This window comes from Pelodiscus sinensis, chromosome 13 (assembly GCF_049634645.1).
Source record: "Pelodiscus sinensis isolate JC-2024 chromosome 13, ASM4963464v1, whole genome shotgun sequence".
In the NCBI taxonomy this organism is placed as follows: domain Eukaryota; kingdom Metazoa; phylum Chordata; order Testudines; family Trionychidae; genus Pelodiscus; species Pelodiscus sinensis.
Window position 1 is genome coordinate 34147222 of NC_134723.1, and position 27959 is coordinate 34175180.

General features: G+C 42.9%; 2 protein-coding genes across 2 annotated transcripts; one reads left to right on the top strand and one right to left on the bottom strand.

The window, feature by feature from the left end:
- The first annotated feature begins 227 nt into the window (after positions 1–227).
- On the top strand, positions 228–24444 carry NKRF (NFKB repressing factor). The gene is made up of 3 exons (XM_075941008.1): positions 228–696; positions 7819–7955; positions 10927–24444. Exons 1-3 carry the CDS (start codon positions 413–415, stop codon positions 12906–12908), a joined length of 2403 nt encoding a protein of 800 aa, XP_075797123.1. The 5' UTR covers positions 228–412; the 3' UTR covers positions 12909–24444.
- On the bottom strand, positions 15802–27947 carry UBE2A (ubiquitin conjugating enzyme E2 A). Its single transcript, XM_006115416.4, has 6 exons — positions 27644–27947; positions 27293–27373; positions 26689–26714; positions 19432–19521; positions 17779–17867; positions 15802–17217 (listed from the first exon to the last, which is right to left on the bottom strand). The coding sequence occupies exons 1-6, from the start codon at positions 27685–27687 to the stop codon at positions 17089–17091; spliced, it is 459 nt and encodes a 152-aa protein (XP_006115478.1). The 5' UTR covers positions 27688–27947; the 3' UTR covers positions 15802–17088.
- Positions 27948–27959: the final 12 nt, after the last annotated feature.

The following is a 27959-nucleotide window of genomic DNA, read 5'->3' on the forward strand; positions in this document are numbered from 1 at the left end:
GCAGCTGCTGAGCGGCCGGCTGGGGGCCAGTCCCGGGGCTCTTGCTGCCTCCTGCCTGCAGGGGAGCGACACCCCGCAGCGAGCCCCGAGGGCGCCCGGCCCCTGCAGCAGGGTAGGCGCGAGGCGCCGCTAGAGGGCGCTGTGAGCGGGGCCCGGCACCTCGCGGGCTCTCGCGGGCTCCTGATGTCACGGCCCACGTGACCAACGTGTAACAAAAAAAAAAAGGTTACAGTGTAACGGGGTGCGGGCGGCGCGTGCGGGGCCCGGCGAGGGGGTCGGGGCCGCACGTGGGGGGTGCGGAGCTTGTTGGCGGGGCCCTCGCCGGCTCGGGGCGGCCGCTCCTCCGCCCGGCCCGTCCGCGGGGCCGGGTCCGTCCTCTGCCCGCAGGCCGGGAGCCGGGCTGGCCGAGCCCATGGCCGGCGGCTCGATGCTGCTGGGCGGGGATTTCCTCGCCCCGCCGCCGCTGCCCGCGGTGGCGCCCCCGGAGCAACAGCCGCCGCCGCCGCCGCCCCCCGAGCCCGAGCCGGTGCCGGAGCCCGTGGTGGAGCAGTGGCGCCAGTACCAGGAGAGCGACCGGCACTGGGCGCTGCGCCGCCGCTTCATCCTCGGCCACCTGGCCAGTTACCCGGGCGCCGCCATCGACCAGCTGCTGTCGCTCTCCGTGCTCTGGACCAACCACGTCTTCATGGGCTGCAGGTGAGGGCCCGGGCCTAGCGGGAGAGGCCCAAGGTGGGGATCGGGTTTCCCCGGGGGAGGGACGCTGGCTCCTCCCCGGAGATGGCGGGGCCTTTGGGGGCCGGTTTTCCTTTCCCTGCGATCTCGAAGCATTGACAGGAGGAAGCGCCCGGTCAGTGGGTTCCTTCCTCCAGCCCGTTCTCATTACTCACAGCCTGGCTCACGCCTACATCTCAGACCCGATTTCCCGTGGTGTCCTTGCCCCATCCTTTCTGCCTCCCCTCCATTCCCCTCCTTTCATTTCAGTGCCTGTTTCCAGGCTGCCCTCATGTTTGGAAACCCCTTCCAGAACCTATTCCTCACTCCTACTGCTATTTAAAACCCTCCTTAGAAAATGGTGTTGGCAGACGTTAGTAGAAAAATGTGGGGGGGGGGTGTTGATTATTTTTTTCCTAAGTAGCAGTCCAGTGGATGATCTTTAGAGTCCATTGGAAAGTGTTTCTTCCAACATGAGCAATTCTAAATAGAGGGGACCAAGTTAAGGCTTTAAATATGGAAAGATGATGATTGATGGATACATTTAGGACACACTTTAAAGATGCCACATACATGACTTTTATGGCAAGCAATAATATGGATACCCACCTGGAGGAAGTAAAAAGAGGCAACAACCTAGAGAAACTTTACACAGAAAAATAGAGAAAGAAGTGAAATCCATCATCATGATAACCAGAAGTTTTGAACAGAGGAGCACACAGTAAAATTAGTGATGGAAACTGATAAATGTTCTATATATCTGAGGGGGACAAAGAATCAAGAAAAAAGGATGAGGCACTTCAACAGAAAGAGCTCTGGACATCTAGATTCTAAAGCCTTTCTTTCTATGAGCATGGCATGGGTCCAGATCCTCACCTGGACAGAACTCATAGCCTCATCAGTCACCTGTGGCTCTTTTATTGTTGAAGTGCAACTTTCAGAGCACCTGATGCTGTTGCAAACTGCTCTGCTCCATTCTGCACCTACCGAACTGAGGGGGAACTTGCAACCTCTGTTTTGCAGCAGGTTGGCGTGATGGGGCCTCTGCACAATGAAGAGAGGGGTCTTGGGGAAGAAAAGTGTCCAATGAGGGGTGGGCATCTCAGGTCTTCAGCCTGGCAGGGGCACATCTGCTGGCTCTAGGCTTCAACAGAAGTGGAGCTGAAGTCCCAGGCTCTGTCAAGTGCCTTCTTCAGGGCTGTAGCCCAAAGCCCTGGACCCTAGCAGATGTGCCTCCGCTCTCCAACTTCTGAAGATTGTTGTATACATCTCAGAATAAGTTTGACCACTGCTGTCCTCCAGGATGAGGGCTGAAATGGGGGACTTGATAAATAAAGGGGATATTACATAGGGCTAAGGCAAAGACATGAGCTATAGAAAGATAGTTACATACATCCTATCTTTAGGCAAACTTGGTGGTTCCTTGCTGTGCTATATACTTGCGTAAGCATTCATTTTCTATCAGTGATGCTGCAGTACTGTGCTTTTAGGAATGACTTGAATGAGTGTGGAGCCCTCAGGAATACATTTTGGAAGGGCATCTAAAGCCTTAAGAGGCAACACAGAAGAAGGTAGGGAGACATTTGTGAAAGTGTCATCAAGAAGAGCAACAGACGCAGAGCAGAAAAGATGTGGGAGAATGCAAAAGGAAATCAGGCCAGAAAAGTAGGCGGACCCTGCATAACGAAGGGCCTTTAAAGTAAGGAAGAGAAATGTAAATAGAACATAATAGGGAGGGATGCCATCTGATTCTGAAGTCTGAATATTCTTCTTGACCATTAATCTACCGGTGCTCTCTTGTTTTATTTATTCCTTTTGGTTCATCTCATTTTCCAGGTCCAATGCTGCATACTTGAGATGTAAATGCTACAACCAAACTAAATGTGTCTTTGATGTTTTTGTTTAATACTAAACACATCACCTCCCAAAATGTTATGAACTCGGACAACATTGGATTGTCTTTCTCAGCCTTTTTGATTCCCAGTACTGGCATTACTGCCCTCCTCATCTACATCAGGTCAATCTCAGGGACTGGCACTGGTCCTTGGAGGGGTGATTGAAAAACACTCATGTAGGAAGCTTCAGTGGGTAGCTGAGTTAGTCTGTACAGGATAAACTTAATGTACTAAATTTACTAATGTAGGAGAATCTGAAACTGACTTGAAAACAAAAGTGAAACTCGTCAATTTTTCCTTGTTCAAAATGAGAAAAATGCAAAAAGTAAGCTGTATAAAAAGTAAATTACAATTTTTAAACTTTGTGGTCATTTTAATTTTTTGTTTAAAGGTAGTTGGTGGGAATAATTTTGTCTTTTTAGCATTATTTAAAGTATAAGGTACCTGTTATAAAGCATCTTAAAAATTAATTTTCTGAGTATATTAAATTAGATTTGAATAATGGAAGAACTATGTAGTTACTATCCCTGGGAAAACCACCATTAACTTGTGGAAACTACCATACAGTAACTCGGATACTATTTTAGATTTCCACATCCCTGCTAGTCAAAATGAAAGGGCAGCTTTCCCTGTGCACTTTGACTGATGTTTCTAAAATGAATGCTGGGGAGATGGGAAAAGAAATTTAAAGAAAAATAAGTACTTGCTTATTCTCTGACTCACTGAAGTGAGTCAGAGAATATTCAAGCAAAGCTCTGAGTATTCTAAAAGGTTATTTAGGCTTAAATTTTAAGGTTTGTTAATTTTCTTACAAAGCCTGTCTTCAGTAGATGCTGCTCATAATTTGTCTGAATTTTAATTAACTGTCTTGGTTTGGATCCCTTGCACACAATCCAAATGTTTTATCATTGTGCTAGTGTAAGAGAGACAGAAAGGGAAATTGGTTACGGTTATTGTTTAATCCATAGCAAATAACAGATGAATGGCACATTGAGTTTTAATATTTAACACTCAGACTGTAAACTGTTTAGGACAGAGACTTTTTGTTGTATTCTTTGTATGACACCTACCATAAATCGGATCCTGATCCTTGATTGGGGATCCTATTATGGCACAAATAATCATACCCCCATATGGTGTTAACAGCAGATAGAGGAAAGCACTTTAAATACTATCACTTTTTTATAATATGGTGGAGCAGTAATATCTTTGCAGAGAGATGGCCCAGCCTGTTTTTTCAAGTGGTCAAGCTGCACTGGTCCACACGCCACGCTCAACTCATACGTTTGCCTCCTCTTGGCCGCTTGGACACTGTGGCGGGTGTACCCTGGTACTTGATCTTGGCCAATCAGCTGAACACCATGCGGGTAGCTAGCTGAAGATTTTTGGCTGGTGAGGGGAATGTCCTTCCCCTTCCTTGTGTCAAGCAGCCAACGGCGGATCCTTTGTGGAGATGGTGGATGAGCTGTGACCCTGACAGCCAACTGCTTTGGGCAGATGAGCTGCTGGGACCTAGGCTTCGATACATAGTCTCCTAATTGTCTTGGACCTCTTTGCCCATTGATCCCAGGCCATGCCTTGGTCAAGCATAGTATACTAGTCTCTGATGTACAACAGCATCTTCATGTAAAAACTCTATCATGGGCAGGCTCTTTCTTGTAGCATTCAAAGAAAGATCTTACTTGAGTCAAAAGATCCCAGAGATATATCTGCTAGTGCCCCATTAACTCATTTTCAACCATTGTTGCATGTTCTCCATCTCTTCAAAAACTTCTAGGATTAAAAATTAAGGCCCAAAGTTGTTTATGTAGTTAGGGTACCAATTATCTTTATTCATGAGCTGCATGCTGACCAACTCCTGCACTTATACGGAACCTTGCTGTGATGATGCTATGTGCAGATGAAGGGTGCTATCTGTCATGTGACTGTGCCATGGAAGACTTAAATATCGATTAATTTACTAGTTGAGTAGTCGATGGAATTTCCAAAGTGGAAGCACGCACGTGGAGTCCGGCGTCAGTGGGACTTCCTGCTGACTCCAAGCTGCACGTGGGGCTCTTGCTCATTTTAAAGCAGCAGCGCCCACATGGAGCCTGGCATCAGTGGGAATTCCTGCTGACCCCCGGGCTCCATGCGGCGCTACCACTTTGAAATGCCACATGGACCCAGGGTGAGCTGGGGACTCCCCAGCTGACCCCAGGCTCCGCATGACATTTCCACAGAACCTGCGATCAGCTGGGGACTCCCCAGCTGACCCCAGGCTCCGTGTGGCATTTCCACGGGACCACAGGCTCCATGCAGCGCTGCCACTTTGAAATGCTGCATGGAGCCTAGGGTCAGTGCAGCATTTCAAAGCGGCAGCGCTGCACGTAGCCAGGGTCATGTAGAGAGTCACCAGCTAACCCCAGGCTCCACACAGCACAGCTGCTTTGAAACGCTGCAGTGGCCTTTCAAAAGGGCAGAGCTGCACAGCTGATTAACTTCCAGTTAAGTGCAAAATTAACATGCCATACAGTGATGGAATGGACGGAGGAGGAGGAGGAGATGTGACTCTGTTATGAAATATGCTATATATTTGAGAGTGTGTGTGTATGTGTTCAAAAACTCCTCCTAAATGGTAAGAGCTAGAGCTATGAAATTCAGTACACGGCTTCCTCTTATCATAACTTAAAGCAAGGTAAGAGTTTGGTTGTGCCAGGAAAATTGGAATGTGCCTGGAAATTGGATTGCTTATCATACCAGAAAGAGATTCACCAGGCAAGTGAAAAGGGCTGACTGAGGGCACTTTCCCCCTCCCCGTCCGGGACTGCCCAAGCCTCCTGTCCCTCAGGTGCTTTTTAGGAATGGTGGGAGGGGCTGAAGCTCCCCCCACCCTGTTCGTACAGGAACATTGCTGACCGATCCCCTCCCTCATGGAATTAAGGGAGAAGTGCACAGTTTACTGTATTCCTCACTCTGGCTGGGGAGTGCCAGGGGGTAGATGAAGTTGGACCTGCCCCAAAGGGGGGGACATGCATTCCTCCCCCAGCTGTGTCTGCTGGAGCTGCAGTGAATGTAGAGAGGCGCTTCTCACCTGGCCCCAAACTGCTGCAATGAGAAAGGGATGGGATAGTCCTCTGTCCCTGAGGCTGCCAGCAAACTGAACCCCTTATGCCCAGCCCCACCCCAGAGCAATTATTCAAATGAAGTATGGACATTTTAATTTTATTTTCCAAAATACAAAAAATAATTATCTGTCTAAAATGGTCTTTGCTACCAGGAAAAAAGAGAAGGGGGAAGTTTGCTGTTTAACAGCCGGGTCTTGAACAAATTATTAGTTAATATAAATGTAGCTTTTCCCAAACACCTGCTTGTGGAGTTTTTTGTAGGGTGCCATCTTTCATATCATCCTGTAGCCGAGAGGGGATGAAGCTTTGGTTCCAAGCCTCCCGCTGGTTAATGAGAGAGAGAAAGGGCTTCCATTTTTCCATCTCTCTGCTTGTGGGGGTGGGGAATGGACTTTCCATACACATGCATTACTGGCATTGAAAAGCTACTCTTAAGGCCATGCGTTAAAAAAAAACAAAAAAAAGCATCCCTTGCTTTTGTGCTTAGAATCTAACGACAGCCTTAGTTTTGTTCTGCTGGGTAGACATAATATGCTGACCTGATCCTTTGCTTAATTTAAATACCAGTCCTGTGGTAGAACAGTGAATCTTTTCTGGACTGTGATGGAAAATCTACAACATTGGCTTTGTGCAGTGTTTTCAGGCCTTTTAAAGAAATTATTCATTCTGGTTTTTCCATCCAAATACACTAAAAAGATTTAATAAATTACAAGAGCAATGGAAGATACTGGACATGGAATTGTATAAACCGAGGGTGCTAGAATTCTGTAACACTGATTAATTCAGCTTGATCAAGACTGCAGATGATCATGCAGATGATCCAACCAATATTTCCAGTCCAGGCCATTGTGATGCAGCCTCCATATGAAGAAGCTGCTCTAAATCCAAAAATGGCTGCTAAGATTGAAAGGCAACAAAGATGGACAAACAGAGAAGAAGCTGATTTTTACAGGGTTGTATCCACTTTTGGAGTGGTGTTTGATCCTGAAGGGGGCTGATTTGACTGGAAAAAAATTAGAGCCAGGGCTAGGCTACATAAGAAAACTGATGGTTGTTCTAATGCAACATTGTTTTGCAGCAAGAACCAGACTTCAAGTAATGCAGGCCTCCTTATGAAATAATACTCTCATACCATCGCTCTTGTGGTGGTGGGGCTTAAAATGTTGTAGTGATGTCAATGCAAATTTAAAAATAGAACTGCTGTTTAAAGAAATAATTGTTAGTGACAAGCAGATGAGTTCCTACAGTAAAATGTGAAGAGTTCTTCCTTGGCTGCTGTCTGACATCAGTGATGCCAAATGTCTGGTAACATCACAGATTGCCACTAGACTAGACAAAAAGCTTAGTGACAAAGAGTCAGTGTTTCGATTCTGTTTTTAGCCATTAAATTAAAACCCAGTAACTTTTCTTATGTTTCTTTTCTACTGCCTCTGAAATGTTCCTTGTTGCTGTACTTAGTGGTACATTTCAATAGCAAATACTTTAAAGGGGGCTTCAGTGTGCTAATTCACAGCTCCATTGATTTGATGTCTTGCGATAATGAGTGGCAGAATGTTTGATGTTAAGATGCGTGAATTTGTTCAGAATCTTTATGAAAACTGGTGACTTGTCCTATTATAGATTTCTTCTGGAAGGCCCCAATTCTGCAAGAAGAGCTATACAGTCTCCCGACTTCTTTTGTGGTTCCACCCAGCCACATAAATGTCCATGCATGGAACTGATTACAGGTTCAGCAGTTTAGGACCGTTTATTAGAGCCTGGTTCAATGCCAGTAAAGTCATTGGAAAGAAACCTGTTGACTTTACTGAGTATTGGATCAAGCCAGATTTAACCAGGGTTTTGCTTATAATGTCTCGGAGATCTTTCTGGTCCTTAATTAGGCAGTTTCCTCAAGCTACACAATATGGTGCAACATATTTCACACAGGCATATTTTTCCTTGTGTGAGGTATATGGCCTTGCAGCCTGCCTCGGTGCCAGTACTGAAATGGTTGTAAAGACACCAGGGGTTTGTTACTAGAAGTGGGAGTGATCTGGTAAAAACCTGGCAGTGTGATGCTTTAGTGTAGCAGGTTCTAATGCTATCTGTCCTTGAATTAAACACAGGTATGGCTCGCAAGTTATGGAGAAAGTCCTCAAGATGGCTGAAGGTATTGATATTGGGGAGATGCCATCATTCGAGTTGGTACCTCGTGCTAAACCACCAAAAAGACCTTGCTCCCCACCTTGCTCTCCCTATGCCAGTGAGTATATTTGCCTGCATATCAAAGGGGACGTCATTCTCCGTTGCCACATCATATACGATTTTAGGAACACAGACACTGTAACAGCAGAATAGAGTTTGCCTCTGACTGTAGTCAATAGTTGACGCGTTAAGGGGGAAATGGCTGCAGGCCAAATAAGTAATAGACAACTTAGTGCATAGAGTTATACCATCACAAGCCAGCTGGATTTCTCCCTCTCCCCAGCTGGTGGCTGGTTTGTGGTAGAAGTAATCAGAATTGAGGTATTTGGGGAGTTTTCAAAAGTTTAAAACAGGTGGGAAACCTCAGGTCCAGGGGTCGATGCAGCCCCCGGCTTGACTGGATCTGGACCTTGAGACTCAGTCCCCCCAGCATTGGGGAGCTGGCATTTCAGTCTCCCCCCACTGTCGCACCTTAATCACACAATCTAGGCTGGGCTCTCCTAGGTTCTGGTGTGCAGGGGGAATGTGGGGACTGTCTGTTGTCTTAGTCAGGGGCCACACCAATGAGGGTTGTGTTTTTTTTCTCACTTGTGTGCAGCCCCTGACTGTTTTTTCTGAGAGCCAGTGGCCCTTGACTGAAAAATGTTCTCCATCCCTGGTATAAAAGACAAGGACATCTGATTTAAATGTCAGGGTATCATTTTCATCAGTCTCAAATGAACTGTGTTATGATAAATATGCTGCAATAGAGGTGTCTCAATGCATTAGTATGACAGGCTAGCACTGGATCCGACTGTTCTTTCCAAGTGCTTGAGATGGCCTTTTGTTTGAAGTCACATACTCAACATTTGGGGCCTGAGAGTTAAATCTTTTACAGTTATTTGAACAGAATTGTACTGCAAGGATGTCCTTATGTTTGTTGTGTTTATGCATTAGATATTTAATTTTGTTAGGTTAGCTATGCAGTGATTGTCTTCACAGGACTTGTTTATGTAAATTGTGTCCTGTTTCTAATCCAGACAAATTCAGATTTAATGAGGCACAAACTTCTAAAGTGATGATGAAGTGATTAGTTCAGTACCATTTTCCTGGCAGGAAAACTGAAGCATAGAGAGAAGTGACTTGCTATAGTCACTGGCAGAGCTGCGGATAGATCCCATGTCTTCTGTGTCCCAATCCAGTGCTTTAGCCACTAGAAACACTGCCTCCCCAAATGTTGTGTATCAAGGGTGATTGAGCAGCAAAATGGCAGATTAAATTCCATGTTCATAAATGCAAAGTAATGCACATTGAAAAACATAATCCCGACTAGGGGTGTAATAGTGTCGTCGATTAACTGCTAAGCAAAAGCCTATATGTCAATGCTACAGACTATACACGTTCCACCCCCATCCCTCCTGCCAGTACACTTTTTAGCAGGCTGGCCAGCACACCAGCTCAGTCCTGGCTCACAGCGGGTTGAGGACCTACCCCCACTGCAGCTCTGCATTTCAAGTGTATTAGGAGCCAGGTGGGCAGGCAACCCAGCTCAGTTCCGGCCCATGCCAGGTCCAGGAGCCCCCTCTCTCCCCTCCCCCCCAGACAGGGGCTGCTGCCTCTTTATCAGAGGCAGCAGCACAGGGCGACAGGTAGCCAGTCCACGAGGGGAGCTGGTTTTTAAACTGGCTCCCCTTGCAGACCAGCTCCCGCCTGGTACCCCAGGCTGCTGCTTCTGTTACAGAGGCAGCAGTGTGGAGTGGCAGAGGGCTCCTCGGGAATGGGACTGGAACACACTGACTGCAGGGACTATAGAATAGTTGACTTACTGATAAAAATTGATGAGGTTAATCAACTATTCAATTAATTGATATTTAACATCCCTAATCCCAACCATACATATAACATCATGAGGTCTTAATTAGCTTGTTACTTCTCAAGAAAGATATCTTGAAGTCATTGTGGATAGCTCTCTGAAAATATCTACTCAACCTGAAGCAGCGGTCAAAAAAGCTAACAATGTTGGGAATCAAAGAAAGAGATACATAATAAAACAATATCGTTTTGCCTCTATATAAATCCATGGCACACCCACATCTTGAATACTGCGAACAGATGTGGTTTCCCCATCTCAAAGATAGATTGGAATTGGACAAGATTCAGAAAAAGACAACAAAAATGATCAAGGGTAAGGAACAACTTCCATATGAGGAGAGATTAATAAGATACTTTTCAGCTTGGAAAAGAGACAAGTAAGGGAAGGTGAGATTGAGGTCTCTAAAATTATGACTCTGTTGGAGAAAGTAAATAATGAAGTGTCATTTACTTTCTCATAACACAAGAACTAGGGGTCATCAAATGAAATTAATAGGCAACAGGTTTCAAACAAAGGAAATGTTTCTTCACACAACATAGTCCACTACAGAACTCTTTTCCAAAGGATGTTGTGAATACTTAAGACGATAACATAGTTCAAAAATGAACTAGATACATTCATGGAGGATAGGTCCAGCAATGGTTATTGGATAGGCGAAGCAGGGATGGTGCCCCAGCCTCTGTTTGCCATAAACTGGGAATGGGTGATGGAACAGATCACTTGGTGATTAGATTCTGTTCTATTAATTCCCTTTGAAGCACCTGGCATTGGTCTGTGTCAGAAGACAGGATACTAGGCTAGATGGGCCTTTGGTCTAACCAAGTATGACTATTCTTATGTAAGTTACAGGGTAACTGGAATTGTTTAGCCTGTGTTATATAGAAGATCAGGTTAAATGATCTGATGGTCTCTAACATCTATGAACCTGAGTAATACCAAAATCAGTTTTTCACATAGTAAGTGAAGCGGAAATATTTCTACAATAACTTGCCCAGGAGTGAATGTTCCATTTATCTATGGCATATATCTTCATGCAGAAAACCTTGGTATCCGTGATTGTGGGGAACAGGAATCCTGTACTCAATAGCTTACTAGTTACTGCAGGTGATCGTACTGTACATATTCCCTCTTTGTTGTAGAACTTTTTTTAATGCTATAAATTTCACTCATTCCATAGATCCAGAGCCTCCCAAAAAAGTCCTCCCCAGGTTCCGTGTGAGACCTCGTTTTGAGCCTGTACACTTTGTAGCCAGTAGTGAGAAAGATGAAAGAAAAGAAGATCCTTCAGACAACCAACCACAGGAGTCAAACAAGGATGCAAACACAAACAGCACTGCACAGCAAGTTGAAAACTATGTGGATTTTGTTTTTAACAGTTTAAATACCCAGCAGGCAGATCCCCAGTTCTCCAACTCAGTGGGTTTTGGTTATATAAGTAGCCAGACAACAGGCCCCAGTGTGATTTTTAACAGCATGGACACTACACAGAGTGGTGCGCCACAACTTTCCACCTCCTCTTCAGTTCTCCAGTCTTCATCAGATACTTTCCCCCAGTCAGTTATAACAGCAAAGCAGTATTTTATTGACAGACTGTCTGCAGCAATTGGAAAGAATCTTGCTAACCCAGATGCTTACTCTGGGACTGATAATGTTAATTATACGTATCTGTTGACTCGTTCGATTCAGGCATGTAAAACAAATCCTGAATATATCTATGTTCCTCTAAAAGAAATTGCCCCTGCTGACCTCCCAAAAAATAAGAAGCTTCCAACAGATGGCTTTGCTTGTGAAGTGAGATGCCACAATGTGTACTTGACCACTGGTTATGCTGGCAGCAAAAATGGATCCAGGGATCGAGCCACAGCTTTAGCAGTCAAGCTATTGCAAAAGCCTGTAGAAGTTAAAGTTGCTCAACGGAAGTTCAAACATACCTATCGAGAGGATTTAATAGTGTGCGAGTCTGGCACGTGTCCACCGGAATTGCCTCCTGCTCTCAAACAGCTTGATGACTTCCTAGCTGCCAACAAAGATATTTCATCTGGGCAGGCTGGTTCTGATCCTTTGCAAGGTTCAAGTAGTTCAACCAAGCACTGGACTGACTTTGTGCTCACGGAAAATGCTAGTGACGCTATAGGGATACTTAACAACTCTGCTTCATTTAACAAAATGTCCGTTGAATACAAATATGACTTAATGTCAAACCGCTCCTGGCGCTGTAGAGTGTATTTACAGGACCACTGCTTAGCTGAGGGATATGGCAGTAAGAAAACTAGCAAACATGCAGCTGCAGATGAGGCTTTGAAAATTCTTCAAAAGATGCAGCCTGAGGTGTCACCCATCAAAACAACCCAGGTTCAGAAAGTGGGCTGTTCATCCCGGGCTCCTGGCAAAAAGAAAGACCTGAAGGATCTTGTTATCTATGAAAACTCTGAGAATCCTGTGTGCACCCTTAACGACACAGCTCAGTTCAACAAGATGACAGTGGAGTATGTCTTTGAAAGGATGACGGGTATGCGGTGGAAGTGCAAGGTGATGCTAGAAAATGAGTTCATTGCTGAAGCAGTTGGGGTTAAGAAATCTGTGAAGCATGAGGCAGCAGAAGAAGCTGTGAAAATTCTCAAAAAGACACAGCCGACTGTTGTCAATAACCTGAAGAAAGGCACCATCGAAGATGTCATCTCAAGAAATGAGATTCGGGGCCGCTCAGCAGAAGAAGCTTTCAAGCAGAAGATTAAAGAAGACAACATAGGGAATCAGATTTTAAGAAAAATGGGCTGGACAGGTGGTGGGTTAGGGAAAGATGGCGAAGGAATACGAGAGCCTATTGCAGTGAAGGAGCAGTTTAAAAGGGAAGGACTTGGGCTTGATGTAGAAAGGGTGAACAAAATTGCTAAAAGAGATATTGAACAGATCATTCGAAATTATGCACGCTCAGATAGTCATGTTGACTTGACTTTCTCTACAGAACTTACCAATGACGAGCGGAAGCAGATACATCAGATTGCCCAAAAATATGGTCTTAAAAGTAAATCGCATGGGCAGGGCCATGATAGATTTTTGGTGGTAAGCAGAAAGAGACGCAAAGAAGACTTATTAGACCAACTGAAGCAAGAAGGCCAGGTTGGGCATTATGAACTTATCATGCCTCAAACTAATTGAGCTTAATGGTGTCCAATGAATGCATAAGGAGACTGCGTTTCCTAGATCCCTAATTAAAGATACAGATACTGCATTTTCTTCTTGTGGGATATATTATGTTTTACTTTGCTCATTTAATTTCTAAAACTTACTAGAAAAAGAACTTACAAAGCTCTGGCCAATTGTTTTAGCACAACCCAGCAGCCAATAGTGCAGTTATTCTGTGTGTCTTTGATATTACTTGGTCCTTCACATTTTAATAGTTTTGTAATAGCAAAAACACATGTCCAACAACAAAAAACGACACCATTTAAAATTATAGATCCCTTATTCTTTTTGCTCCAGGAAAGAAATTTTGCCTTTAAAAAAAAAAAGAGGAAATGCAGTTCAGAGGAAAAAATATGTAAAGTTGGTATTAATTACAATAAAAATACAGTTTTATTTCCAGCAAAACAGGATTTGACCCATTTTGTATGTATCTTAAATGCTGTGTGAAACCTCAATTCTAGAAGAGTTAGCAAACTAAAATGCCTCTACCTTGTGTGTCTGTGTGTGGTTATATGGAGAAAAATCTTAACAATACAATTTTCTTTATAACTAGTGTTCCAGTTTATTCATAAATTTCTGCCATACTGCACCCTAATCAACTTTGTATTAAGCTTAAATTAATGCTGGAAGGATTTTTACCTAGAAGTACTGCTCAACGTGTAAATACCATGGTGGGAAGTAAAGACCTATTTTTACTTTGTCTAGGAGCTCTTAACCTTGAGCAAAATCAAATTGTGCTTCATTATTTCTATCCACTACATTTAATGTAGCTGTATTTGTGTATGTCAAGGAGATTCACAAGTAAAAGTCTTGTGCTACTCCAACATGTGGTTTGAATATGGAGTGTCTCCAGGACTGACCCACCTGGAAGAAGACTAGAACAGTTCTCTTTGCCTGAAGAACAAATAGTTATTGGCTGCTGCAAGACATCATTTTGGGGATGTATCCTTCCACCATTGCTGAACTTTTGGGAACCTTCCACAAACCAGTCCCTGAGCCATGCCTTGTAAAGACAGATTAAAAATCAAGAGGCAAGTGTAAATTTTCCTATAGGTGCTGCTTGTTCAGATGGCAATTACAGGGTCAACTCACTTAGCCAGCTATGATAGATATTCCTCAGTATTCCATCTCCTGTCTGTCCCTGTGCTTCAGTTTATCATTCCTGCCTCCCATATCTGCCTCTCCATCTGTTTACATTGCCCTCTAGGTCAGTCCATCCTCCTGTGTTGCCTTTTATGCCCTTGGCTTTGAGGAGAGGGGGAGTGACCCCAACTGGCACGGCAGACGATCCTGATGGCACAGGCGGTTTGAATCCCACGGGTGTGAAAATAAGAGGCTCATCTTGAACTCGTTACAGGTGAGTAGCATTCACTTAGGAATGAACAGATGCCCTGTGCCATGCTTATTTTCATTAGACTTCCTCAGCCCATCTTCCTGGGCCTTGTTCTGCTAGCTAGGCTTCCACAAACGGAGGAATAGTTACTTGGCAGAGATTCTGCCAATGTGAGCTCTTCAGATTCATGATACTTACCCACTTTCTTCTCTCTCTCTGAATTCTACTCTCAAGGACTCAAGATTTTGGTGCAGATTTTTCTGGAGAGCAGAGGTTAGGCATCTTACATTTGCCCAGGATTTACTTCATTGTGGAAAACACTGGCAACTATTTAGGCCTTCCCCTACCACACTTTTTCCCTTCCTGGTCCCCTAGTAATTTAAATTAGAAAGCAGTGAGCTTCCCTATCAACACATTTTAAAGCTCTGCATTATCTTTAATTTATTGTCAATGCCATGGGCAAGCTTAGGGCTTGTGCACATAAAATACTGCTGTTCAAATGAACATGCTATACTATTTCCTCCACAGACACTAGCCAAGAAGTCTTAGTCAACCCCCAGAAGACAGAATTACTGGGTAGCTTAATTATGTAGATTTTTTACAAAGTAATTACATTGATCAGGCCTGTCTGTATCAGGGAGATCTAGCTAGATACTATTACCAAGGATCAAAATGTGAATTAAAAATGTATTTGTCAAGAGGTGTGGTCTTATTCCTTACACTGGAGCATAACCCAAGACAGGTGGTGGTGGGAGAGCCCACCTGTCAATTACCAAAGCCATGTTTTCATGGGAGGGAAAAGTGTGAGGTCATGGCAGGAAAGAGGTGGAGTTTGGGGGATGGTAATAGGCCCCCTCCAGGAAAGGCTTGAACTTTAATCTGGTGTTACAAAATGGACATGCTTTTCCTTGTGCATAAAGCACCACAATAAAATAGATTTGTTAGTAGTTTAGGGTAGCCTGCTTTTACTCAAGCTAGTTAAATACAGGTCAGCTAACAGTCTAAACTATGTGGTGGTACTGACCTATTTAAGTAATAGCCAGTGGCCATGTAGGACTCTTTCCACAGTTAAGCCACAGACATGGTTTCAAGTTCAAGTGCTAAAGCACTGTAAATACAGATAAGCCCCTTTTAACTCTTGCTTACAATGTAGGCTCTGATGCCACTCTGACCTATACTTGAAGCTTATGTAATCAAATTTACAAGAGGAGGTAGCTGTATATTTTGTGAATACAGTAGGAAGGCCTAGAGACATTGTTGAAAGTTTTTCTTTCATCCATAAAAAAAAAATCAACTGAGGTTAGTCCATAAGCACAGCCCCAGGCCAGCCACTGCATAAATAGTTGCTTCTCATTCAGTACATGAATTATGGGACAGTAGTAGCATGAAGCACAGCTATGTGCTTGGTATTAACTAAATAATAGCCCTAGAGTGCTGTTTTGTTGTTTAAAGATGCTGGGACCCAATAAGAGTTGGATACTACCTTTGTAAAAGACACTTATGGATCTTGTGCCTATTTGTACAATAAGGATATAAGGTTACACTTTTATTTACAAGTTTTGAAAAAATGTACAGTTTCTTACATGGGTTACTTGTGCAAAGTTATACTTCAACAGACCAATGTGCACATAAGACACTGGGACAGTGGACACCACAGTTATAGGTCTCATTCCCCACTGCTGTTTAAAAAGTTACTGCTTCCAAAAATGTATAAACTTAGTCTTAGCAAGAGATATTGTGTTTGGACTTCTTTCCAAACTTGGAAGGATCATTTCCATCCAATTTCATGAAAGTAAAACAAACAGGTAGCTGTTGCATGCACACATCCACCCAATATCCCCCAGTAATTTACAAATAGCAAGAACAGCACAGGCTCAAGTGTCCCATCTTACAAATCTTAACTCACTTTCCAAAATAGAAGTTGTATTCAGGAGATATTTTAACTGTTGCAGTTGCTAAAGGGAATCAAGTATTAATGAACATGATCCCAGCTTTGAAGTAGTTTTCCTACCTCAGTTTCCCCCCCCCACTCAAAATAGAGTTCAAAGTCTTAAGTACAACAGCTCAGCCTGGGTCTATCTAGTCAGTACCTCATTGATAAGACTACAGCAACCTATTTTTCATCAATATCAAAGGCATTTTTTAAAATCCTATTTTTGTAAATAAAAAGGAGGTTATTAGCATATCACCCTAACTAGTCTGAAGTCCCATAATAGTAATCATATGCCAACTTGCATTTGAAATAAAGTACCCAGCACCCCTTCCCCCATGTTTTCAGATTAGTTAGAGTGGAATAAGGTGGGTTTGTATTTATAAACACAACACCCCTGTAAAATGGGAAAATTAACTTTTCATGCAGTACTTACAAATGCAGTGGGGTCTAAAACCAACAGTAGAGGCAAGTGACCAGCCTGGACAGATCAGCACTCTAGTAATATCACTTAAAAATGTATATACGTATATAAACATCCCTTTTATCAAGCTACACATAAGCGTCACTGTGTATAACACAATTACAATTAAAAGCTTAGTGTACACTACAGAAATGCACAATACTGCCCTAAGACTGGAGAAGAGGGACCACAGAAAATGATTTCAGCATCAGTAATTCTTTTGCAAGTAACCCAAGTACAGTACATTTGACTTCAAAATGGGTGCTTTCTGATGTCCAAGGAAGGGAAGCTTCAGCAAGGGAGGGTGGCAACAGCACAACAGCTATTTTGCTCTCAAAGTAAATGCAACGATGCTAGGAGGAAGATGACTCAGACACTTCATATATATTTTCCTCATCACCAGAGTGTTCATTTGCATCAGCCAGGGTCAACAATCACGCCAACTCTGTTCTACTATTGCAGAAACCCGTTTTTCATATTCCCGCTTATTCTCTTGGTATAGCTGAGCTGCCTGGCTGTTTGCTGGACTGTTGGGATTCGGCTCATCCAACAGAGACTGTTAAGACAAAAAATCCTGTCAGTTTTAGATACAATACTTAAGTTTTTTTGACTAATTCAAAAAAGTTTCAGGTGTTGCTCCCACACACTGTACTTAAGCAATACAACCCACCAGGTACTGCAAAATATTCTGAGTTATTGGCTATAGTCACAAATATTTCTTATCTTTCACATGAGATGTTTGAAATATGTAACCACTGTTTTGATATAGCACTATTCCCATTATAGGTTCTGAATTCTAAAAGCTCTCTTCTGATTTTATTTTTACTAGTCTAAAAGAATACATTTTCCAATTAAATCAAAATAAACAGACGCCTAATGTAAGACCTGATGAACATAACTGACATTGAGTACATATCTCTCACCACCTCCCATACAAAAAGACTCTCAGTAATTGATTAGAATCATTAAACAAAGTCTGCTTCTTAAAGCAGAATGACAACATTTTGTGGTAGACACTTTATACTTGGCAAAAATCTAGTCCTGTGCTATTATGTGAAATGTCACAGCAACTTCGCAAGCGAGTATAGGCTTACAACAAACAGGAATGTCATTTTACCTGTATGGATGTTAAGATGGAGGACACATCGTAGGTTGGACTCCAACGATTCTGAAGAATATCCAGACATATACTACCATCTGCGTAAACTAGAACAGGGGTTTAAAAGAATGGTAGCAAGGTAAGAGCGACAATATTGAGGATAGCCAGAAGCCTACATAATGAAACATTAGGACAACTTAATGATCGTCACAGCCTTACAGCTGTGATCAGACCCCCCTCCCAAAAAAGGCTCAATAATAAGTCAGACTTTTTCCCCCTCATGTTGCTAAGGAGAGTGGCCAAGAAATTATGTATTCTTTTTAGACTCCTCATGCTTATTCCTTGCTCCTTAATACTTACTCCTTTGTGACCTCAATTAGAGAGAATGAAGTTTCTACCATGCTACTTCAAGCAAGGATTAAGTAGCAGGAAGAAGTTTACTTTGAAGCAATAATTGTTTTCATGCAGTTCACTAACAAGGAAAAATACAAAAAAAATTGTTTGAAGGGGTCTTTCCACTCACTAATTTAAGGAACTCACCCCACCCCTAGTTTGTGCATTTGATTCATATGGTGAACAACTAAACATTAAGGTTTTATGGTAGGTGTATTTTTATTCATGTACCCAGCAAGCATTTAATGAAAAGCCTTTGAAAGTAAAAGCATTTACAGGCTACAATTCCATATTAACAGTAGCTACAGCTGGAAGCGTAGTAGAGATTAAGAAATGTGATATCAAAACATGCCAACTTTAAAAAAGTTGATTGTACAAGACATTTCTGAATGCAGTGAAGAGCAGTGGATGGGGGAGGGGAGTAGAGAATACACAAAATACTGTAAGAACACAATCTGATATAAATCACTATGCTTCAGTTCAGTACCATAGACAAAGACCTTGAGAAGTGTAGATTTCATAGAAGAGGGAAAACAAAGTTAAATTAAGCTTAGTTTACATTTGTCACTTAAGAGTACTGTTAAGCTATAAATTTTAACATATGTACAAAGATTTTTTTGCATGTGGCCAAAGAGGATCCCACTCTGAGATTTGTATTAAATGAAAACTTATGTAACAGAGTCATAAAATGGAATGCTGCAGTGCTTTTGGTGCTGGTACTCCAAGGGAAAAGTTGAGCTCTGACTGGAGGTGTCAGAACTGCATCTGGAGATGCCGCTACTGCATACAAGGCAGTAATGTCACCAAAAAAAGCACACTGAAATGCTGTGTAAAAAACAGAAGTGCTTGAGGTAACAAGAACAGTGTTCACATAAGACTCTGTTCGTTCTGGTTAAATGAATTAACCAGACTCTGTAAAATGGACCACAATTCTCTTTCTTCCCCACCTCTCAGCATGGAAGGCCTCTGTCCTCAGCCTGAGGAATTCTGAGCAAAAGATGTTTAACCAGAAATATAGCAGCCAAACATGTGAGCCTAAAGGATTCACATCAACACTGCTCCATAGGAGTTGTGAATGAATGGAGTCCTTCCCCCCCAGTGTCTGAGTGCAACTCAAGACACGTCCAAGTCCCTGCTCCCTCCTATACCAGTATAAGAGCTAGATCACTTGTTACACAGAACCAAAGAGGTTTATAAAAATACTACATTGTCTAATCAGCAATCAATCTTTACCCCAATAAGCCACAAACCACATGATTGCATCTGATGAGTACTTACCATTTGGATGAAACATTTTAGAGACAAATCTAACAGTGGGTGGTTTATTTGGATATTCTTCTGTGAATTCTATTGTAAGTTTGAATGTTCCTGGAGTTGAAAGAGAAAGTTATAAATAATTTTGTTCAGGGACATTCATACAGTTCACAAGGGCTGGGCAAGTATCCTCCATTTATATGTGAGGCATAGAGAGGTCCAATGGATTATTCCATTGTAAACACAAAGTTGAAAATCGAATCCAAGCTGTTCAACTCCATTTTTCTGCTCTAAAATCCTAGACGATGTTCCACTTTGAGCCATCGCTCCCAGTAAGAGTAATAGTCACCACTAGACTCCTTATGCAGAACTGTCCTATTCAGAAATGTTAGGAGAGGAAATAAGTCCATCTACAGTATCTTTCCAGTGATCCCATTCTCTATTGTACCTCTTAAGCATCTGGATGCATGAAAAACAGCTGTTCTGCAAGTCTAGAAGAATACACTTCCATCAAAAGCAGATTTCTAGTGTTCTATTCCCAACAATTAAACTTTGTTTTGAAACCTGAGGCTTGTACTAAAATTTCAAAATTAAATCCTTTGAGCCCAAATATTTCAACTACCTTAACAGCTTCTGCTCACAGAAATTTAGGAGGAGAACTAAAATAGCCTGGGAAAATAAGTCAGTCATCTAAGCTGTGGACAGAGTCCCATATACTGAGTGCTAGCTAAAATTTAAATGGGACTGACTGAGCAAAGAACCCTAGAAATCTCAACTGCTTGCAAGTAAATACATTGAGTCTTTTTACTGTTTTCCTAGCACTGTCCTTGATCTACCAGTCAAAAAAGCCAGACATTATGTAATATACAATAAGGATGTTAAATTCTGATCAATCAGCTAATCGACTAGCCAATGGACTTTCCATCAACTACTCAATTAGTCGATACGGAGAGGGGGCGCACTCGCTATTCTGCTGCATCTCTCCCTTTGAAAGGCACAGAAGCCTCCTGCAGCTCTCTTATATTTGAGGGAGAAAGATGCAGGGAGTACCTGCACCAGCAGGGACCAAAGCAGTGCCCGCTGGCACAGGTTCCCCTCTGCCTCTTCCTTTGAGATGTACAGTGGTGGCTCTTGTACCTTTCAAAGAGAGAGGAGCAGCAGTCAGACTGGCAGGAGTGGTACTGTTGCAATTCCCACTTGTGCTGTTTCCTTACTGCCCTCTGCCCCCCCAGGGAGATGGTGCTGGGGGAAGGAACTGCCTTTTAAGCCGGGCCCCCAATACTGGCTCATGCTCCCCCCCCAGGCTCTCTCTGAGAGGCGGCAGGGAGGGAAGGGAGTGCAACTGGTCAAGTTCCTACTCAAGTACCTGATGAGCATTTGCTTATCGGATAGTTGACTAGTCGCTTACATCCCTAGTATACAAAGAGCTTAAAAGCCAAAAACATATGAAGCTTAAAAATATTCTTTACAAATCAAGTGTCCTGTAGCAGATATATCCTTGTACCATCCACTAGTGTCCACTTAGCATATACAACCAGTTGCAATGATTAAAGAAAACTGACTGCAATTTTTACTTTACTTTGTCATTGATCTGTGGAGAAGAAAATCTAACTGTCTTGGAAAGCTTAAAAAAAATGAAATATCTTGAATATAAGAATTCATGTCTCTGAATACAAGTTATGCTATTGTTAGCAAATACCATTTAAAGACATATTTAATACTAACAGGGAAGAGTGTTTTTAGCTAAACATTAGCTGGTCTAGAAATCTTTAAACCTTTCCTGGTGGAAAGCATCAAAGGAGAGCTAAGGAGTATTGTGTCAGTTACATACTTTTAGTCTTTAAGGTGCTGCTAGACTATTTGTTGTTTAAGTTTTTCCAGTTACAGACTAATTCAGCTATCCCTCTGAAACCTTTACCTTCTGTTAGAGGTCAGCATGACCAACATGGTAGGATGCCTGTAATTTCAAAGGAACAACCGGAACTCAAAAACAAGTATTATTTGTGTTTCTAACATGCAGGTTGCAAGTATACAGAAACCTGAAGACCTTGAAGTGATGGAGAGCTTAATTTCCTAATTTCTATACAAAAACTGGCTATATAAAAATCATTATTATTCCAATCCCATTTATGAAAACATTGGAGTTCAGATAATATTAATATGGCACACCTGTTAATCTTTTATATTGTATTATGCATGTATTTTTTTATTTATGGCATTCATATACAGTTACAATCATTGGGAGTCTATACCCCTGCTCCTGCCCTCAAATTAAGGAAGAGAGGTCACAGATCCAGTACTAAGAGATCAACTTGAAAAGTTTGACATGCCATTAGGGAATCAATCCCAACAACCACCCTCTCTAGCTATATAGATGTATTGTACACATCCTAGGAAAAGTAGTAAGGCAGTCTCATTTGTGTCCACAAACAGAAGACAGACCCTTGGTAAATAGCAATATTAAACAATAATATAGTAGTGTTCCATTCTTCATATTCTTGATTTAAGACAGAGAATCAAGCCGGGTTGCCACAAGCAACACTGCTTATAGACTGTTTGAGCAATGAAGAGATCACTTAAAGTGGATAAGCATCTGACTGAAAACTTAGCACAAGCTCTCTCAAAATTATGTTTTTATGACAGGCATCAAGAGGGTCTCAGAGTGCACCTAAAAGACCTTAGAATTATTCTAGAATAATGGCTAGAATGTTAAGAAGAGTGGAGAAGTCAATCTTCCAAGAAGAAATTATATCAAAATCCATTTTAAACAGACCCTAACGACAGGCTGAGGAAGGAGGACACCTTGATGGACTGCTTAATAGTGAATTTAGTTGTCTGGTCTTCGAGTTTCTCAAACAGTTCTGTAGTAAGTCAAAACCCCACTTTTTCAGTTATTGTGGGCCTCTCTGCACTCATTTTGCCATGGTTCTGCTTGAAAAGATTTTTATAGCTTCTCAACAGAAGTCTCATTGTTTGACCTCACTACAGATATTACCACTCTAAAGTGTTAATCAATAGGTGACTGCAAGTCACCTATTTAAAGACTACATGAACAAGGTTCTGCAGACCATATTTTGAGTGATAAAGGTGAGAAAAATAGGAAAAAATTAAGATGGTAAATAACTCATGCAACAGTCCTAAAGACTTGGTAAGGCAAGTGCTTCCTCTTTCAAGGACCAAGAACAATCTTTTGAGGCAAGCAATGGATGGTGCATTGCCTAAGAGGAGACTACTTTCACATGACTCAAGTTCGGAGTGGCTAAGTCAGCCACACTAATGAGCAGTACAGACTACCGCTAAAAAATTGTTCTCTTATTAGAAAGATTTCCCTACATGGCAGGAGAACAACAAAAAGAGACCTATAAGGTTAAGTCCATCTCACATTAGCCACCAAAGACCTTGAAGTCGGGTATCCAGAGAAGGGTCTCACCCAAAAGTATGTGAATACAGAAAGGGTGCAGGCAGGACAACATATCATTTAAGTGAAATTCTCACCATGTTGAATGAGATCTGAGATTCTTGGAGCACTAATTTAACCCACTAAGTACCAAATTCTATAGGGTTAGTCATTAACCCCAAATTTCTTACTCTGCCAGACAAAAGCTTTTTAATATGGGATTTCAAAGCCCTATAATCAAGCTCAGAGAAAATGGCCGTGGAGACACTGAAATATCTTTGATTAGTTTATGAACAGCTGCAAGCAAACACAAAGTTATTAAATTATGCAGGGCAGGCAGAAGAGAAATTCAGATACTTCATATTAGTAAGCTAGTCTACATGGGCCTGCTTCCACACTTTAAAAAAATTTCAAAACACAAATAGGTCATCCTGGCTTCTTAAAGGTCATTTAACTGGAGACCACGTCTATAAAATTTCCTCATGACAGGACACAAAAGTTGACGGAGAGCAGCTTAAGTTTGAACAGAGTGAAGTGGCCTGATTCTGAGTGTCCATTCCTGGCCAGAGACTGATGATATGTGCAGTACAGTTAAAAACTGTACCCTTCTGAACAGTATAATATTCAAGATGTACAACAGATGAACCATCTGTTCCTCCTAAGCATGGTCCAAGATTTTTCCTGCAAGGTTCCAGCACAAAATTAAACACTTCCTCTCCTTGGGAAAAGGATGTCTCTGGCCAAACAGTTTTCCTCTGCTCTTACCAGAGTCCGTAGTTTAGATGTGAAAGATCCACCTTTAGTGTCCACCACTGGAGAAAGTTCTAATGTATATGTACTCCATGACCCAGACACTAATTGTGAGACTATCACAAAAAGAGCCTCCTCTCTCTTCCCTTTTCTGACAAGCAAAGGGAATTTAACAACATCTGTAGGTATGGAAGCAGGCACGGTCCTGGAAACAGGAAGCCCAGAACAAGGCTTTTTGTCAATGATTATAGCATGTGCTAAGAACACAAATTATGCCCCAGCCTCTTTACGGATAATAGGAGTAAAATCCTGCTTTTACTGAAGTCAACAGCAAAATCTTCACTGACTTCAATGGAAGCAGTACTTCATTCTGGGTCTCTTGTAGCACTTCAATATATTAAGTATAGCATTCTTGATAACAAGTGTGCAACAGTTGTAGTTTGGGAAACAATGCATTCCCTGGATGAGAAATCCTCAGACTACTCTACTAGTCAGAGAGGCTCCCAGGTACCCACAGGTTTAAAAAAAAAAAAAAAAGTCCTACGAGGTATGACATGAAGCCTGCATTTGAGGCAGTGTATCAGAACTCAGACTAGTTGTGGTTGTAAGATCAGAGACTCAAAGTCCTGTACTAGTTGTTAATAAGCAATTCCATAATGTCACTTACTGAAAGTTGAGATGTTACAGAACCTAGTCTAACAGGTTTGCTATTCTGCTCCACATCGAGGGGAGTTGACAAATTTAGTGACATCTATACACTTCAAAATACCTGTTTAGGACCCATTAAGAATATGTATTACCAGACCATATATAAACAAAGGGATTTTATTTTTCTCATTCCAAGTTTCATAATGTTGTTTAGAAAGTAGAAGGTGATGGGTCCTAAAAGGGAACACAAAAAGACATCCCAGATGATTAGATCAGAGATGGGGCCCTTCAGAAGAGGAGTTAAGAATTGTCTTAATAAAACACTGGTCACTCAGAGTCTACAAGACCTGAGGAAAATTAATAACCTTGATGTTTGAGCGCCAACAGTTGCTGAGGTATTCCTAAGCTTACCTTTATGCCAACCAAAGCAAAAATGTAGAGACTGCTGTGATACCTAAAGAAGCATCACTGTCTGCAGCTGGTAAAAAAGGTGCTGGAATGAGCCGCCCGACCTTCAACAGTCCAGTATTACCAAAGAAAGCATTCTTGGAGTCAAGTCAGACTAGGTGTAAGAAACTAAATACCAGTATGCTAACCTTAGCAAGAAGCTGAATACAATATAAAGGCATCACTAAGCTACCCTAGTAGTACCTGGAGAAATCAGGACCAAACATCCAAATTATACTAGAAGGTGCTGTAGGAAGTAAATATATTCTGCTCTAAGACATTAAAAAAAGTAGTTGCCATAGGCTATGTTAAACAAAAATTAGCAAAGATGTTGTTACTCTTCTCTCAGCTATGAGATGGGAATTCAAGTAGGGCCTAGGGAGGTTTAACTGGTTAAACATTACATGTAACTGGTTAACTGCTTAAATAGGGGCAGCCAGGCCAGAGCAACCCCTGCTGGTCAACTATAACCAGTGGCATCACACATCAAGGGTGATGCTACTAGTTAACCATTCACATCCCTATCCCTAGTAGGTACCAGCATCAGAGTACCTTTCCTAGGACAGCTGATCCAAAGAACAATCCAGCAGGCACCAAGGTAGAGACAGTGAATGAGTACCAATCCCAAATGATGACAGAACCCACTCAGTCACTGGTCTAGAGCTAAGCACAATTCCAATACGAAAAGCCACAGCTGACATTAACTTGCCAATAGGTAAAGCTTAAAAAAAAAAAATACAGGAGAGAGAAACCCACAGATATTAGAAGCAGTACCCCACCCCACAAATCTGGTCCTCTGAGCAGTTCTGATAACATTGGCATACCAAGGCTGCAAAAGGGAGTTCATTTGACTTTAAACAGTTTCATAAATTGAGAGGCAATCCCTCCCACCAAGCACTGCAGCAGAAAAATAGGAGGAAAAAAATACCCAGCCTATGGCACGATATAAGCTGGAGCTGTAATAATTAAAACAGATACCTACTGCGGTGAGCTTCTTAAGGATAAAAAGGAAGTAGCTGAAATAGTCTTGGGCCTGAGGTATTGGAAGTTAAAGCAGGCTCAGTAAAGTAAAGCTTTGATCCAGCCTGAAAAGGGCTCCTCAGAGAGTCAGAGGCATTAAGATCTCTAGTTTGCACAGGCCTTCTACAGGAGACCCAAGTATAATTAGAGTCCTGCACTGATGCTGCTGTTAGAATGTACCATGGTTTTCAGTTTATTGGCTTTGCCTATTTGACACCGGAAACTCTCTAGATGAGAAATGCTATGTGTGCTGCTCTTTAAAAGTGTTTTCACTTCACTGACACTGTACGAGAGATAATAAAGCCTCAGAAATTGGCACAGATTTTTAGGTTAGCTCAAATAATAAAATTTCAAGTTGGCATCTTTTTAAGTTAAATAAATCAAGGAAATTCAATGTCAAGGTCAGAGTAGCCATTTGTAAATAGAGATTAGCATTTGCATATAATGGGATGTAAAGATCATATCCCATACTAAAGGCACTGTGATAGAAGACTAGTGGAACGCTGTCCTGACATACTAGTTTAAATTTTCCTAACACTTTAAAAGCATTGGATGACATCCATTCCCTTTTGTTTAATACCTTGGTTGACCATTTACACTTCAAGCATGAAAGTTACCTGAAAAAATAACTCAGGGTTATGATAAAAAGGGTAATAGATTCTAACAGTGGCATGATTAGATTAAGAACAAATCACAGCTAAAGACTACATGCTGATCTGCATTTATTTTTGTGCAATGAGATGGTAATCAGATTCCAAATTCACAAAAAAGTTAAGACTTTCTTAATAAGGGAAGGGAAGGAAGGAATGTTCCAAGGGCCAATGAAGAAACAAAGTTAAAAATCAATTTTAAGGGCAAAGTTCTGCTCTAATGTTATGTTCTCCTGACTTACACAGAATTCTCATTAGGAGAGCAAAATATCTAGTCTAAAAAACTGTTGCGAAGACCAAGCAGAGTAACATTTTGAGATTGTGGGGGGGGGGGGGGAGAAAGAGACACACACACTTAACTATACTTACCATCTTCAAATGGGGTCCCCTCAGGTCTGGAAAAAAAAAACAAAACCAGTCATTACATCCAACAAACCTTTATTTCAGACCCACCACAGAAACAGGATTTAAAACCAACTTTAGAGAAGAGTGCCCTTTGTGGGTGCTCTGATTCTAAATCTGTAACCAGGAAAGAGGGGAAGGATATGTATAGGTGCAAGGCTTTTCAATCCTATGGAAGAGAAGTGGACCTGGATCCTCCCAATCTGTATTCCCCAAGAGAGCAGAGACTGAAATGGGGGGGGGGGGGGGAAGAGGAGTGTATGCACGCATGTTTAGGAAGAAGCTCTTACGGCTACTACTAGGGAGGGCATCAAAGGCCCCAACTTAACATTCAAAAGGCAGGAGGGAAGCTCCCATGGCTGTGCACGGAGGCTGCCCTGACATTCGCAGGGCCCAGTCACTAGAAGCCCCTTTTGGAGCCCAGTGCCCCGCGCGGACCAGGGGGAAAACCGGGGGAGCTGTCGGTCATGCGGGTCCCGTCTCCCCGCCGCTGGCTCGGCCCCATCCCCACGCCTCCTGCCCGGTGTGCGAGCCCCTCTACACCGCGCCGCGCTCCCCTGCCCCGCCTCACCCGAAGATGACCGCGTTCCACACCATGATGTTGTTCTCCGACGGGGCCCCGCTCACCCCGGCCGGGGGATCCTCCTGCAACCTGCGGGACAGAGACACACCAGCTGTGGCCAGCCCAGCACGAGCTCCGCCCTCCGCGCAGGCAGCGAGTAGCTCCCCTCCCCCCACCGCTGCGCAACCAGCGTAACCCGGCGGGCCGCTCCACGGCCAGGAGCAAACCGCGTAACCCGCAGTCAGACAGCGTGGCCCTGCGTTACGCAACTAGCGTAGCGCTCCCTACCCCGCCGCCATGTTAGGCCGCCCCCTCCTTTCCGGGGAGAGGCGCGGGCCCCTCAGCCACCGGGCTCGTTACCTCTTGAAGTCCCGCATGAGGCGCCTCCGGGCCGGAGTGGACATGGCGGACGCGAGGTTACAAGTCACTCATACACTAGCCCGAGGAGGGAGAGACGGACGAGGCGCCCGGACACACCGCGGCAACAGCGGCTGGATCCGACTGAGGCGGCGGAGGCTGCCGACAAGCGAAACCGGCATCTACCACTGTGCCGGGGACGCGGGGGGGAAGGCTGAGGCAACACCTACGACCTACTGCTGCGTCTGTGCTGCCGGGCGAGACCACTGCCGCGGAACAGGGAGGAGCCGGATGCAGCTGAGCCAAATCAGAATCTACC

Bases quoted from the DNA above. Each gene is read 5' to 3' on its own strand.
- NKRF (XM_075941008.1), top strand. From the start codon at position 413: ATGGCCGGCGGCTCGATGCTGCTGGGCGGGGATTTCCTCGCCCCGCCG. The intron at 697-7,818 runs GTGAGGGCCCGG...AATTAAACACAG, and splicing joins CACGTCTTCATGGGCTGCAG to GTATGGCTCGCAAGTTATGG. The intron at 7,956-10,926 runs GTGAGTATATTT...CTCATTCCATAG, and splicing joins ACCTTGCTCTCCCTATGCCA to ATCCAGAGCCTCCCAAAAAA.
- UBE2A (XM_006115416.4), bottom strand. From the start codon at position 27,687: ATGTCCACTCCGGCCCGGAGGCGCCTCATGCGGGACTTCAAGAG. The intron at 26,715-27,292 runs GTGAGGCGGGGC...TTTTTTTTCCAG, and splicing joins TGGAACGCGGTCATCTTCGG to ACCTGAGGGGACCCCATTTG. The intron at 17,218-17,778 runs GTAAAATGACAT...TTGTCTTAACAG, and splicing joins CCATCTTAACATCCATACAG to TCTCTGTTGGATGAGCCGAA.